At 38.2% G+C, this 16694-nt stretch overlaps 1 protein-coding gene across 1 annotated transcript in view; it reads right to left on the bottom strand.

The window, feature by feature from the left end:
* The window catches only part of pacrg (PARK2 co-regulated), a 215631-nt gene extending 199137 nt beyond the window's left edge, over positions 1–16494 (bottom strand). The window contains exon 1 of the mRNA XM_041813342.1: positions 16323–16494. Within this exon, the coding sequence (XP_041669276.1) occupies positions 16323–16400 (78 nt within the window). The 5' untranslated portion in view covers positions 16401–16494. The remainder of the gene's footprint in view (positions 1–16322) is intronic.
* Between the last annotated feature and the right edge of the window lie 200 nt (positions 16495–16694).

Genomic DNA, 16694 nt, shown 5'->3' on the forward strand with positions numbered 1-16694 from the left:
AAAGCCGTGTCTGAGGCTAGACATGCTCTGGTGTACTCTGCAGATAAGGCCAAGGGGTTATATTGCTTTTCTTCCCTCTCCCCCTTTGTTCTTCTCTATCTTAACAGAGTGGGAGGATGAGAGGAAATAAGACAGGAGAGACAGATGGACATGGAGGGAGAGAAAGTGAGTGAATGAGTGAGCCACTAACAGGTTGCCCATCTTCTTTCACCACAGTACATTGTGTTGGCCAAACACTCTTTGGTGGAATTTGTTCATGTTTCAATACGACAAGAGTAATACACAGAGGTGGCTGGAGTGTGGGGTTGCCAGGTTGTGACTTGGGTCATTTCAGACAGTTTCAGAGAACTTTCTCCTTTCCCGTCCCCTTCCCTTCCTTCTTCAGCTTTCTGCAGCAGAGCTGTTGCCTCCAGCGTGCTTTCGACTGGGAGCATTTTGACTCAGCTGGATGCGAGGCATGAGCTAAATAGCAGAGTAATCCTCAGTGGAGTTTTGAAGGGAACGTACACAGTACTTCATATCTCAAAGGGGTTTGCAGGTTTACTTTCTTGGCACAGGGTGAAGAACACCACAGCCCTGAAGCACCATCTGTGAAGCTGGCAGCTGTGCGTTTAAACTGAATTCAGAGAGCAGAGCAAGACAGTGGCACTGCTGCACTTTGCTCTAACCTCCCATTCCTCTTCCTTTTATAAAGATATCCCTCAATTAGTGCACCAGCAGAAAGATTCTGGTTTTCTAACATTTATAACAAAAGAGCAGTCAAATGTTCCATTAAAATACAATAGATTTTATCATCCTCTTTGAGCAATAACAGACTTTCAGCCCATTTGAGTCCTTGCTTTGGTCAGCAAAATTCAAAAGGTCAGGCACCTGGTAGTGTTGTTGCTCTGATGGTGATTTTAAAAGATTTTCAAAGTGGGGGGTAGCAAAACAAAGGCCACTGTTTGGCCATTATTGGGCTGAAATAACACTGTTTGTCAGATGCATTGATTTTCTGCTACTGGTTCCTATTATGTTGATGTAGGCAGTATGTGAGCTGCCAGGTATGACCCTGTACTGAAGTGAATAACCTGTGCTTAACACAGACAGAATAGTACAGTAAGACGTTTCACTCCTCTAAAAAGAACAAGTCATTGTAATGGGTAATAATGATCAAGAATGGGAAAAGAAGTACTTAATATCCTGTCAGTTTAATATTGTTCCTCATTTAGGTTAAAGTTAGTTGATATCTTTGTCCACAGATTGGTCATAAGGGTAGTACATGTCAAATGTCACAGCAACATTGACAAAAGAATGAAGGCAAAGTAATGAAACTAAATCACTGATTTAACTTGAATGCTACTTGGATTTATCAATGACAAAAAGGATTGGGGGAGACTGAAAGCCAATTGGCAGTTGTTTGACAGTTAAAAAGAGTTCAGATGATCAGCCTAATGAGCTCTAAAGTGTTCATTATGCCAGAAGGAGATAAAAAAGGACAAAATGCAAGCAAGTTGCCTCAGCAGAGAGGAAACCTGGGTACAAACTGAAACAAACTGTCATACAATGCACATTACACCTTGTAAACAATGAGATACAATCTCTTAGAATAGACTTTAGCAGTGTTTACAAAGATGAGGATGTTTTAAATTCAAGTGTGTCCATGGAGATACCAAAGTTAGTTTACTACTTAAGATTCACAATTTTTCTGAATTTCAAATTCCAAATACTCTTTGTCTGCAGCGTTGCATGCAAGCTGTGGTTTGCACCAACAGATGATGCACATCCTCACCCACTGAATGTGTTTCTGGAATGCTGCACAGCCCTGAGCTGCTGGAGGTGAGAGATCAAAAGATCAATTACTATTTTTGGGAATTGCAAAGATCATTTAAATCAGTTGGACTATTTTATTACATGGTAAGTCCAACATGAGTATAGTACTTTGCCTTTCTGAAGTTGATTGCCTGTTCAATATTATTCTGTGATTTTTTTGCTTCTACCATGGGTGAGAGTTAGGAAGTTAGGTTTGTGTTTTTATGAAAGGGTTGCATTGGAAGCGGGATCCCGTAAGCCCTGTGGGACCCAACGCAACCAGGAACCTTTGTCAAGGTGGTGCTTAAGTGAACACATTTCTTTAATTAAACACACTATTTTAATTTTTTTTTTTTTTTTTTTTTAAGATTTATTTTTGGGCTTTTTCTTGCCTTTATTAGTCGGAAACAGGGAGGAGAGCAGGGAGAGACTTGCAGGAGATAGTGCCACAGGCCGGATTTGAACCCGGGTCGCCATACATGGTGCGCACCTTGACCACTCGACTACTGGCGCGCCCCCTCTATTCTAAATATTTAACAAGGATTGTCAGAATCTGTGTGGGATCCCGGTGGGACTGGGCACACCTGTTGTGGATAAGGGTGGGAGTGGATGGCACGTGCTGCAGGAGCGTGCAATAATGGTCAGAAATCCAATAGGAGTGGACGGGAGCGGGATAGAGAAAAGAGTCCCACACAGGGCTTTAGTGTGATGTGATATAACCTTAAAACTGATCATTTCTCTGACCATGGCAGCTTATTACTTTTGTACCCCTCTGACTGACTGGTGATCTGTGGCTTGTGCCATAGGAATAGGATGCAGTGCTGATGAGGGCTCAACGACTTGCAAAAATAATCTAATTGCAATTTTTTTCCTAAAATTGCAATTGCGATTTAATATGCGATTATTATTAGGTTCTTTAACTTGTGCATTTTTTAACGTATTCAAGCAATAAATTATACTATATTATAACCTACATTTGGTCATGAACACTCATCATACATTTAACCATTTTATTGCAAGATGGATATGCAGTTTTACTTGGCAGAGAAGGCTCTGCTCTAAAGATGCTCCCTGGATTAGTCAAGCAGCTGGCTTTGACTTTCCAGGGAGCAAATGGCTAGAAATCCCCATACGGATGGATACATAATAGGGGTGTAACAGTAAGGAAGAATTTCGGTTCGGTACATACCTTGGTTTTGAAGTCACGGTACGGTACAGTTTCGGTATGGAATAGAATTCATTTTTTAAAATTGTATCAAATTGTATTAAAATAAATAGGCTGAATAAATTACATTTCAATTATTAATAATGCTGCAACATCCTTCCAAAAGGTTTTCAATGAATAAAAATATCAATAAATAAATACATTTTTGAATTACTAGGTTATTTTAATTGATATATTGACATATTTATACCCATTCTTTAAACACGAAAATTTCCCAGCCAACTTGAGCACATCATCACTGGATTACTTTTTGAACCAATGGGACCAACTGCAAAGTTTGAGAGAACTTTTTACAGCCCATCTTGGTGGATAAAGATGTTAGATCTCTGGGAAATTTAAGGATAACTTTACCTATGACACAGCTGCAGACATGATGGAGTCCCCTATCCCCCTCCTCCGAGGCTGACGGTGTAAGGTATGTATGTAGAATTAATTTGATTCACAAAACGAGAACACCATTGTTGTAATAAAAAGATCTTAAATCATGGGAAATTCATAACCAGCTGGTGAGACTTTTTGTTGTTCCTTCTCGTTACAGTGACGTTCCTGTTTGAGTGGTGCCTTTTCAGATGCTTTGATTGGTCCACTGGACAACGTGATGTCAGTGACACACTTTGCAGAATAATGTCAGCGCTACTGTTGTTGTCTTTGTCAACTGTTGTATTTTACTAAGGAACAAAGTGTTCCTAAAGAGGACACTTTAATCTGGGAATATTCAGGCTGTTGCTGTCATTTGCTGTGGTTGTGTGGTTGCCAGGACAGTGTGACAGTGAGTTGCACTCTGGTTTCAGGTTTGTGTATGAGCTTGTTCAACATACTTTGTGTATGAGCTTTGGTCTCGGTACGGTACAAATACACATACCTTTACACCCTTAATACATAAATGACGATGTGTATTGTAAACAATGAATTTATTTCAGAAGCAATTAATGATAGTAGCATGAATCTAATTATGAGTGTGCAACAAGTTTTAAGCTATAATTGAGGGGCTGGAGTGGGTAGGTAAAGCTGGCTTGCTAGAATAGAATGAGCTTGTTATTTTTGCTCATATTGCAAATTTGATACCAATTGCTTTATTGAAGGGGATTATCATTTTTGTCACTCATTTTGATTAAAACAAGAAAAGAAGGATTGTTGTAAACCATTATCTTAAAAATTGACACTTGCATGTTTGCATAATGTGCATAAAATCTCTGCTGCAAAAAAAATGAATGTGTCAAAATGCTATTTTGATACAGTTCAAGTTAAAGAAATATTGCAACTTCTATGATTTGTAAATTGCAGCAGGCCATATTGCAATTCAATCTTATTTGCAACTAACTGCCCGGCCCTAATGCTGATACAGTGATGAGATTTACAAATGAGGATCAGTGCATCCTGTTTTAAAGTGGACCAGATCCTTTGAACTTTCTCGTTCCTGTTTGGGTTGATCTCTTTTATGTAGATTGACACCTCAAATGAAAAAAGATCAGGAATCCATGTATCTCAACTGGAGCAGAGTGGAGAGGAGCTTCTGACAGGCACCAGAGTTGAACCAAAGCTTGTGCTGAGGAACTGCAAAGATTGATGAGAGAGTCAGTATGTGGAATTTGACCGTTATCCTACATTTTATTGTGAAACTCTAACGCTCATTTAAAAAAATGTTAAAATGTGCAATTACACCCCAAGAGTAGCTGCACAAAGAGCACATTTTAATCACAGGATGATGACTAGTAAAAATATCTTTCACTGTTTGTGAATCAGTTATGCACAATACTTCATCTATAGAATAAGGGAAAATCCAGAGCGGATGAAAAGCCTGAAACTAAATCAAAAATTAGTTCTTCATAAAATTATTACTTTACTGCCTAATTATCATCATCCCTGTAACAGCAGGGTAACATATTGGCTGGCAGCTTTTTTGTTTTTCCTAATCATTTACTAAATACTTGGCGTGTCACATACAAACTGAGCCGTGCCTACCTGTTTCATGTGCATCTTTAGGTTTACTGTGAAATGAATGACAAATACTCATCCATGCTTTAAATATGAATGAGACCAAGGCAAAACAAGCCAATCATTTAGCCAATGCTAAAGGATGGGAAGGACATTGCTCATAGAGGAGGCACAGGTCTAGATGTCCTCTGCATTGGTTATCGCATGGCATAGGGCTAATTAACTTGAGAGCACAAAATAGGGGGCCTACAAGGAGCAATAAAGATTCTCTATTAAAAGTCATCTAATTAGAATGCAAGCTACAAGGGCTTGAAGGAGAACATAACAAACACAGAGGCCAGTGTAATTGTCAACCAGGCTAAGAGGAAAGCAAACATAATGGACAATCAGTCGAGCACTTCTTATAAGGTCATGATAGAATGCTGTTGAAGCTCTACTCCATATCTGACTGATGTTTGCACATGGTGCTTTTGTCAACCTCAGAAAAGGTCACAGGCAGTTTTGCAGTCATATGCCTCAGACAGCATGCCATCAATTATAACTAGACCTGGCTGTTGAAACTTAGAGGAGCGTGGAGGATAGAAACGTTTTTAAGTTCTGCCAGTTTTTTAAGTTCTGTTTTTTTCCAAATGTTGTTTTCTACCCAATCCAGGGAAAGTTTCAAAATAAATGGCATTTAAAAGCCAACTTCAGTTCACTTTAATGTTCACTTCTGAAGTTACATCTTGTGAAAAGTATCTTCAAAGAAATTTAGAAAATAGTTTTATGTGGGTCAGTCATTCTACTGCCTTAAAAATAAAAACCAAGGCAGCCTGAGTGAACAAAGTGAAAAGTTTTGAGGGAGAACTGTAAGACATCAGAGTCTGCCAACTCTCCATCCACTCGTAGCCTTCAGGCTCTGTGGTTAATCAATAGTGATGGAAACACCAGCAGGCCACCAGAGTCCATTGCCAATTTAACCTGTTTTAACCATGACTCAATTCTACCTCAAATAACCCAGCTGCTTAAGGGGGTGCATTCTGCTGCTGATAAGATGAGCACACAGGAGCAGATAGAAGGAAAGATGGACACAGAAAAAGATTTTTTATGGGATTGTGTGTCAACAAGCACCACTGTTTTAGAAAGCACTTCTATTATGTAGGAAAGCAGAAGGTAAAGCTGTCTAACAGCATGTCCTCTACTTTCAAAAGCATGGTTCACATCCAACACAGACACATAACACCCCAGCTGGATTCATTGCAAATTTGTGTATCACACTGGGCACATGATGACTTCCTGTGTCAGGTAAATGTGTTTGAGGTGATGAGGAAGAGTGATTTTGATGATGAGTGAAAGTAATAAACAGAAAGATTCCTCTCCATAGAATTCTTTAAGAATTCAGTTTTGGTCAGCGACTGTTTGCTGCTTGTGTAACTGATGATAATAATTTCTTTCTCACATTTGTGCCTTTCTATCCCAGCTGTGATCATGTTCTGTTTGTTATAATTTTTCCACCCTGAGTGTTCCAGTTGAGAGGAAAGGATTTAATCATCTTAAATTAAGCCTGAACTAATAAACTAGGCAATTAGGAAAACTTTTAAATCTTTGCTAATTGCAATCCAAATTCAATTTAAGATGTCATTTTAACTAGGTTTATTCATCGAATTTAAAGTGAGATTACATTTGATCAGGTTGCAATTAAATTCTAGACTCATTTAAACCAAATCAACTCTACATTTTTAATTGTTTAAAATGTTGTTTTGTCTTTTCTGTTTACAATAGCTGTCAGTGTGTATGGCATCAGAAGAAAAAGGCTGAGAAAATCTTAACAAAGCATGAATCCAACATCTCTTAAAGCAACGTCACTTCACCCCAGTAATTTTAGATGCAACCATTAATGTTCATCTTTGTCCTGTTCTCAATATTTGGTTATGACTATTATTCAGTTTAGATGTATTTTGCTGCTCTATAATTGACAAGTAAGCTCTAGTCTTAAAATGTAAAACACTCTTTATTCTCTGGGGGGGCTGCCTATTTGATTGAAGATTCAGCCGAAAAGAAAGAGATAAAGACCAAGATGGAGAGAAAGAGAAGAAGATAAAGGCTGAGAGAGAGACAGCATGGGGGGCACATCTGCTCAGGTATAATGATGATGCTGTGGGGGAGAATAGGAATATGATATGTGGGTCACGTTTGCAAGCATGGAGCATCCATCTGTCCCCCGGGGTTAGCGAGTTGAGCCAGGAATGGCAGTAGGGCTGTGGTGGGGGTCTAGCACATTATGGGGGGAATAGCTTTCTTGTTTGGGGACACTCACTGCCAGAGGCCAAGCAATCACTAAATGAGGTGTGCTGGTTATAAACTCAGTCCATTGTCTTAGAAATATTCAGACCCTTACTACACCAACGTTGAAGTCGGGATCAAGTGTAGTTTGTATCAATTTGCTCTCTAAGGTGAACAGTGGGATATAGCGCCTTAAAGAGGATCATTGCTGTGTGAGTTCTGTTGTACATGTTGTGTTGGACACCAGAAAGTGTAGATACAGTACATTAAAAAACTTTGCTCCTCTATTTCATGTCCTTATTCAGTCACCAGCCACTTAATTAGGTACACCTGTTTGAAACAGAGATCCAAATGGGGAAGAAGGGGGATCTGAGGGACTTTGAATGTGACTTTAAACATGAGTTCACATGTGCTCACAATCCAAGATTGGAAGAATGTTGTCTGCTCTGATGTGTCTCAAATTCAGATGGTAGGGCCAGAATTTGGCATAAACATGAAAGCATGGATCCATCCTTTATTGTATCAATGTTTCAGGCTTGGGGATATTTTCTTGGCACACTTTGGGCCCCTAAGTACTAAATGAGCATCTTTTAAACACCACAGCCAACCTGAGTATTTTTGCTAACTATGTCCATCCCTTTATGACCACAGTATATCCATCTTCTGATGGTTACTTCCAGCAGGATAATCCACCATGTCACAAAGCTCAGACCATCTCAAACTGGTTTCTTGAACATGGCAATGAGTTCACTGTACTCCAGTGACCCCCACCAGATCTTAATTCAATAGAGCACCTTTGGAATGTGGTGGAATGGAAGATTCGAATCATGAATGTGCAGCCAACAAATCTGCAGCAACTGCGTTATGAAATAAAGAATACACCAATACATCAGTTTAATAATGGTTGACCAAGACTGGCCAACCATGCAATCATGTCAATATGGACCAAAATCTCAGAGGAATGTTCACAACACTTTGTTGAAACTATGCCACGAAGAATTAAGCTGTACCTAATAAAGTGGCCTGGGGGCATTTCAGAGAAAGAGAATTACACATAAGACCATTTGTTTGTTCAAGGGTTGCATTTATAAGAGTATCAACACAGTTCTGACAAATTGAAACAAAAATCAATAATAGGGCAAGAAAATGATTGAAGATCACAAATTCCCTATCTACATGAGGGTATTATTAAGAGTGCCATATCTCTGTGGCCCATTCAAACTGAGGTTGATTGTTATTGACAAAAATGTTTTTACTTTTAAAGAGGTGCTTACCTAAATCAACAGATTTTTTCTCAAATCTCTTACTTGTTTGTAGATAACTAGCAATAGAAGGCTGTATCAAAGTAAATATATTGAGGTTTTCTACATGAAAAAAAAACATAAACAGGGCTGTGAAAAGTAGTGGTTTTACTATAAGACAAAAATATTCAGTTTAAATACAAAACAGTTTCTAAATGACGATTTCATTATTTAAGAGAACAAAACAATCCAAATTCACCTGGCCCTGTGTGAAAAAGTCATCCCCCCTGCTGTTAAATCATGAATTTTCTGTAATTAACCACGTTTTTTGGAAAGCTGAGCTCAATTTCTCAAGCCACACCCATGCCCAATTACTACATGACCAGTTGAATAAAGAAATCCCTTATGTAGAAACTGTCTGACAAAGTGAAGTAGGCTAAATGATCTCAAAAAGCAACACATTGTGGCACAATCTAAAGAAAATTAAAGAACTGATGAAAAAAACCAAGTCATTGACATCTATCAATCTGGACAGGGCTACACAGCCATGCCTAAGGCTCTGGATAAGTGGTGAATCTTCTCAGGAATGACCAGCTTGCCAAAAGAGCACATCATAGACACATTCAGGTGGACACAAAAGAACCCAGAACATCTAAAGACCTGCAGGCCTCACTTGAATCGGTTAAGACTCATGATTCAACAATAAGAAAGAGACTATGCAAAAATGGCATCCATGGGAGAGCCCCAAGGCCAGAACCACTGCTGACCAATTCAAACAAAAAGGCCTGTCTCACATTTGCCAGAATACATACTGATGATCCCCGATACTTTTGGGAAAATATTCTGTTGACTGACAAGACAAAGTTAAACCATTTGGAAGCCGGCGCCTCAAGATATTGGGCGTAAAATTAACCCAGCATTTCAAGGAAAGAACATCATAACCAAAGTGCAACTTGGTAGTGGTAGTGTGATGGTCTAGGGCTGTTTTGATGCTTTAGGACCTGGACCACTTGCTGTAGTTGATGGAGCCATAAATTCTGCTCCCTACCAGAAAATCCTGAAGAAGAATGTCCATGCATCAGTGTGTGACCTCAAGCTCATGTACACTTGGGTTATGCGGCAGGAAATGATCCATAACTACTTAGAGAGGAATTAATTTTCACATAGACGGTAGATGTGAATAGCTTTTTACCCTTAACATATCAAATCACCATTAAAAAAATGAACGCTGTATTAATTCTGCTTATCTGTCTAATATTATGTGTTTGATCTGAAACATTTAAGTTTGACAAATATGCAATAAAAATACGAAAGCAGGAAGGGGGCAAATACTTTTTACGTAACTGTACACTGTATATTATCTATTTTTCAATTGCTTTGAAATCAAGAAATCATCTTAAATTGGGTTATTCCAAATATTATTTGTTGGATGGCTCTTGCAGGAACGCAGTGAGTGGTACAGTACATATCTGAACCAGAGGTCTGTTCTGAGGATATTACTCTTGATGATCGAAAAAAAATACACCTTTGCTCCCCTGTTGTCTTGAAAACAGATGCTTCACATCTCACATTCAGTTGGCTTCAGCAGCTCTCTCAGACAGAGAGACGACACCTTTAGTCAGGAGGGAGGCATCTATACAGAGATACACACACAATGTGCACACAACAAAAAAGGGCGCAAAAAGACACGGTCAAAGAATTTTTGCACCCACAACCCTAGATTCAAAGGGCACAATACTTATGTGATACAGAATCTTTTTTAGTTTTATCTATCAGTGTTCTCTAATCAATTTATTGTTGAAAACATTCTCCCCATTTTTGTTCTGCAGTGAAGAGTGATGACTACCTGGCATAAACACAGGTGTTGAGTTTATTAGTCTGAGTCTTTTTGTACTTCCTCCTTTGTAAAAAAAAATCTCTGATGTCAGGAATTTTGGCATAAAACTAACAGCATTTCATGAAAAGAACATCACACCAACAGTCAAATAAGGTGGTGGTAGGGTGATGGTCTGGGGCTGCTTTGCTGCTTCAGGACCTGGACTATTTGCCGTAACTGATGGAACCACAAATTCTGCTCTCTACCAGAAAATCCTAGAGAATGTCTGATCATCAGTTCTTGACGTCAAGCTCAAGCACACTTGGCTTATGTAGCAAGACTATGATCCAAAGCACACTAGCAAATCCATCTTGAATGGCTTTAAAAGATGAAGGTTTTGGAGAGGCCTAGTCAAAGTCCAGACTTAAATCTGATTGAGATGCTGTGGCATGACCTTAAACAGGCCATTCATTCTCAAAAATACTCCAATGTGCTTGAATTAAAACAATTCTGGAAAGAAAATTCCTTTACTTAGATGTAAAGACTTATTGCCAGATATGGTAAACGCTTTTTGGTATGGCTATTTCCCCCTAATAAATCTTAACTTAAAAAAATGCATTTTTTATATACTCAGGTTCTCTTTAACCAAAAATAAAGTTTGTATGATGATATATCCAAGAAGGTTTTTCCCTTTCATTGACCTTTTGTACTAATGACTATTTGTTCTTGACAGTATGTAGGTGTTTCTCTCATAAGCCCTGTTATGAGCTGGAGTAAGCATTTAACACATAAAACAACAGCTGTCTTTCTTAACTGTCTGGATCAGGAGGTGATGACCTCCCACCAGAATGTAATGTGTATGCTCCTTTTTCAAATACTTGGATGTGAAACATTAGAAACAGGGTGATGTTTCAGGGGGCAGTGCTATTGATTCAATTTCTATGACCACAAATACTTTAAAGCGTAATAAGCCTATGCTTCAAGTCCCCATACCCTTTCAAGGCTTGAAATGGCCTTGTCGTTACCCACAAATCAGGGCTCTCCACAAAGCTGCCCTCTCTGGAGCGATATGTCAGTGACCACAGGGGAGGAAAAAACATAAGGCAACAGACAGAATCAAGCCTCAGAAAAATGTAATGGTTTTTGCTGAGGATTTAGCCAGCACTGACGTGGTGTGGGAGTATCATTCATGTTTTCAGACGCATCAGATTCTCTAGGGAGATGGTGAATATTAAAGGGCTTTGCTGGAGCCTCCCCTGTGAAAGCTCTTGACAGGAGATTTGTTTATGACCTTCAAAAAAGGAGGAGGAAGTCAATGATTGCTCAGACTGTGTCTTTTGCATCTCAAAGCAGATGCTTTCATAGAAAAAAGGGGTCTGCCATTTCATGGTGAAGTATTCACTGTTGTCATCAGAAGTGTGAAGCTCTTCCACCTGTATTTATTATATTGCCTCTTTTAAGTGCAGCTTGTACATGAGGTAACAGCTGTCTGCACAAAATGTTGTGGCTCAGAAAAGGCCTACTTATCTTGTTTGCATCAAAGCACTAAATTCTGTCAATGAAGAAATTGAGAAGAAATGGAACTAAAGACTGGAGGACAGATGTCTGCAAACAAACTGCTAATAACTTAATTTAAGTTATTGCTAATTTGAGGCTTCAGTTTCTAAAGTAAGCCCCCATTTCGCCAAAAACTCATTCTACCAAGGAAAGCAAGAATTATTTTTTGTCAAGTAGCAACTAAGGATGTTCCCAAGCATCTATTTTCTGATTCAGCTAAATGCTCATATAAACTACATTTCTCTGATCAGTCCAGAAATGGGAAAATAATCAGAAAATAGTCAAATTCATCACATGGTTATTGCATCAGCCGATATGATGCAAGTCTGATATACTGCGAAGAGGGTGGCTAACATTAGCAGCTAGCTCTGCCAGCTTTTGTTACTCTTCACAGATTAATATTGTGCTTTGATATGTGGCCTCTCTATACTTAGGTTGAGTAGCTATATATGTAGGGATGGGGATCGAAACCCATGTCTGTGAAGACCCAGTTCTGTATTTTTCAAATACCTGAGAAATCAACATTTTAGCTAATCGACACCGCTATTGAGTCTGACAGAATTAGTGGCATAACATCATCCTGTGTTATCACTGGTGAAAAATCATGCATCAGTTCTTGCCAGGGGACGGTAAACTAAAAGCGCAACAGCATTGTGCATCAAAGTAAAGCAAAATGTGGCACCTTCAACTGTCAGCTTGAAGACAAACTGGCTTCAGCTGCTCCAAGACAATTTTCTTCCTCATCTACTCAGATAAATGCTGAAAAGTGCTCCTCAACTTTTAGCAGTCTTGTTAGTTAAAAATACTAATCCACTGTAGAAATCAGTGGTGAAAGTGGCAAAATTTAAGTTAATTAGCAGTTAACAAGCTGAAAGACAGTATTATATGTTGCATTTGGGTGACCTCAGTAAATTAGAAGACAGTAAATTAAAAGTGGCCATTTACTGAAGCTATGAAAGAGTTGTTGACTGGGATTTCAGGCCCAGTCAAATAGGACAAGGAGCGCTGGTGAGAATTGCACTGACAATGAGGTTGTAGCCTGCCAGGGCTAAAAAGGCTGGCTGTGATGCATCGTTTCCATTGCAGTGACTCTCACAGTAACTCAAGTTAAAGTGATTTGTTTCTTAAGTAAACAAAGGAAGTATTAGCATGTTGTTGACTGAATGACTTTTTTTTGTCCTTTAGGTTACACTGCCACTGGTATGAGGTCCCAGCACACTCAGAGTTGACTGACCTTCCATGAAACCAACAGCTATATCAAAGCACAAAATATGATCTGTATTAGCAGAGGGGCTAATGTCACTCATAGATGATCAGTTTCCTGTGACAAAATTATAAAGAAAAGATATAAATAAAGAATACATCAGTTTAATCATGGTTGGCCAATACTGGCCCTGTTGACAAACTGATAACAAAGAACTGATATCAGAAGCCAGAGTTCTGTCCAATCAGCTTTGTACTTGCGTTTAGTATGCCTCACTGCTGAATCAAGTAAGATGTTTTTTTCTTGGGCAAAGGAAATCAGCTGTTTGAGAAACTTCAGTCATAAAAGATAGGTCAGAATTCTTAAACCAAAAGAAGCAGTGAAAAATAAATTTGAATCAGAAAACGGCTACATTTTAATTTTAAACATTGGTGTTGGTGCTAATTTTCACAGTTAGAGCATCTCTAATTCCAACGTTCTTTGATATTAATAGCCCTGATAATAATACAACAAAACTTTCCTCACCTGGACTGACCTCCTACTGAACTTGAATAAGTTAGCATTACACTTCACAATATCTGCACTAGCCTGCCACCCACTTTTATGGCAGCTGTTTTCAGCAGTAATATTCACTATTCAAATCTTCAACGGACATTTCACAAAATCCTTATTACAACACTTTTAATGCATGAACCAAGTTAACCAGCTATCTGCAATAAAAAACAATAAATTCATAACAAAATCAACAATTGAAAACAGAGAAAAAGGCAAAGGTACAATTCTGTGTACATATTTCTTCATGAGGATGAAGTAAATGCATATCCAACACTGCATATCATGGTTTGTGGATATAGTTAACACTTGAATAAAAACCAGAGATTCCACCATTCAAATACATCGCTGTCACACTCAATACCAGCTTCCCTTGCCTATGTCATCTTTAAGAGCACAGCATGCAGTTAAGGATCTATCATGCCCTCCCCGGGAGACATCAGCTGGTGGAGTACAGAAACAGACAGTACAGTATACTGATACCTTCCTCACTCCAGTACAATAAGAGCATATTTACAAATCATGCAATTTCTTTCCTCCTGCACTTATGTTGACAGATTTGTTACTCATCTTGATCTACTGTATTTAAGACCCATGGAATCTATCCCTATAATAGACCAGATTCCTGATAATAATCATTTTTAGCAGTCCTAAAGCTCGTTTTACAAACCAATCAAGAAAGACAAATTCTTTCTGCTATACAAATCCATTATACCTCCTTATCCATCTTCATTTGCAGTATATGAGAAAGTACCTGACAAAATTGTCTTAGGGAATTGATCAACTCCTTCCACCAACTTTAGCACCAGTACAAAAATAACAGCACAAAAGTTTCCTCAGAGCACATTCACGCTTGTGGCTAGAAAAATAAATAGACATCTTAAGTTTGTCAAAGTCTGTGTAAGACTTTAACAACCCCTCAATCATGCTAGTCTATAAAGCATTACCCTTTTATGCTAATTTGGTATCTCTTAGATGTTATAGAAAGGGCATTTTTCTTAGTATATTGCCTCTGAATGTCGTATCCAACCATTGTGTTATAGCTTTATAATGGGTTCTAAAAGCCTATAAAAGATATCTGAATGTAATTTTGGAGTTGTCAAATGCCTTTACTTGTGTGAGACCCAGCCAAGCTTGTCTGACCACAAGATTTCCACACAGTCACACACATATACAAGAAAAGTAAAGTGATGGTTGGAGAGATCAACATTTTTTCCGCCTTATTTCCTGCCCGCGATAGTTCTGTCTCAGCAACCCATTGGGTTTGTGACGAGTTTGAATTAACAGATTCTAATATTTTTGCCTTTTTTATTTTATTTTTGCCTTAAAAACATGATTGTGACTTTCTTTTAATATATTTGCCTATCAAAAGCATTATTTTTAACATCTTATTTGGTGTTTTGACCTTTTGAACTAATAAGTTTGACTTTTTATTTCAGATTTTGAGCCTTTTAACTTATCGTCTTGACTATTTAAATCTCAAAATCCTTTATCGTCATTGCTAACTTTTTCCACATCATTTATTACTGGCGAAAAATGAGGTTGACAGTTAAATGTGGACCTTGTTAGGCCCTCAGGTCAGCATCCAGCCCCTTCTGTGATTGCATTTGACACCCCTTCTGTAGACAGGGAGTCAAACACTTAGGCTTCAATACACTGTCTCTCTGCACTCAATTTAATTTGAGCCAAAGATGATTAACAATGGCAAATACTGTTAAAATCATGAAATCTTGTTGCCATTTTAGGCAAATAGCCTAAATGCAAATAAAACACATTTTCACCTCAAAATACTGCCCTTACCCCATATGACTATAAGGACAAGCACTTATGTATTAGTCACCTACACAAGAAGAGGTCAAAATTTAAAAAAAAAGGAAGAAGAAGAAAGTGATGCAAAATAAAAGCTTCTAGAGATAAGTACAATTTAAAAAAAGAAGATGAAGGTGATGCTATCTAATAGCTCATGGAATCAAGAGATCATTTTAGAAGGGTCAGTAGACCTGTCCTGGACATTTCTTTATAAATTACCATGAAATAGCTATTTAAAGTCAAGCAATATCCTCAACATGATTCTAATTCTGACATAAATAAACTTTTTCCTAATAGAGTTACACCAGTGACATGACTCTGAGCGGTAATTATTTCCATTATATATAATTTATATTATTATCTACTTGACATTGTGTTGTTTTGTGTCTCTTCCAATATATATCTGATGGTCATGTTTGGATATAAAATTGTTTGTTGAATGCAGAAAAAAACATATTTTGCCCTCACTCACTAGCCTGTACAGTATGACCATAGGGAAAGGCACTTATGTGTACTAGGCATCTATGTAGCTGTTTGAAATAAAATATTAAAGAACGTATCACTCCAGAAAGCATAGTTTTCGAATAACATGGACTTTAAACTGTTGGGGACAATTAAAAAATTAAATTATCATCTAAAACCGTTGACACAAGTAGGCTAATGTAATTTACGTCATTTACCTAACCGACAAAAATTAACTGCGTCACGTTAATGTCCAATTAAATCCAGATATGACGCATATTCCCAGACTATTCCAACTAATAACACCTGCTTTACACTATTGTGGCCGTTTTTTCTGCTGTTTGTTGTTCATTTCTTCTTCTTCAAAGACATTAATACATACCCTAGCATAAACGTTTGCTTGCATATTTAGCTTTCAACGAACATTAGCTGAAGTTAACGTTTACCAGTCCTCATTGCTGTACTCACCTCGGTGTTCTTCATCATGGCCCTTGTGGTGAAACCTTCTGCTCTATCCGTTTTTGCCTCCTTCTTCTTTGTCGACATATCCACAGGTGTGCTGACAAAACAATGACAGGTCGTAACAAAATTGATGTTTAAAGTTAGGTCCGTGTCTAAGTGCTCAAAGTCCTGCTCGAACTTCTTCTATTCTTCCTGCTGAGGTTGCTACGACGTTAGAGACGCTGGTGTCGTTGCTGTGGAGACGTGTGTGTTTCCTTGTTGCCATAGCAATTCCAGGCCACTTGTGAGAATAGGCCTATATGCAGAGCAGAGTTTCGTGCTTTTGAGGATGCTAACCTTTGTATTTCGACTTTAATGTTTTTTTTTTTAACAATGTGT

The sequence above is a fragment of the Cheilinus undulatus genome, linkage group 18, assembly GCF_018320785.1.
Source record: "Cheilinus undulatus linkage group 18, ASM1832078v1, whole genome shotgun sequence".
NCBI classification, from domain to species: Eukaryota; Metazoa; Chordata; class Actinopteri; order Labriformes; family Labridae; genus Cheilinus; species Cheilinus undulatus.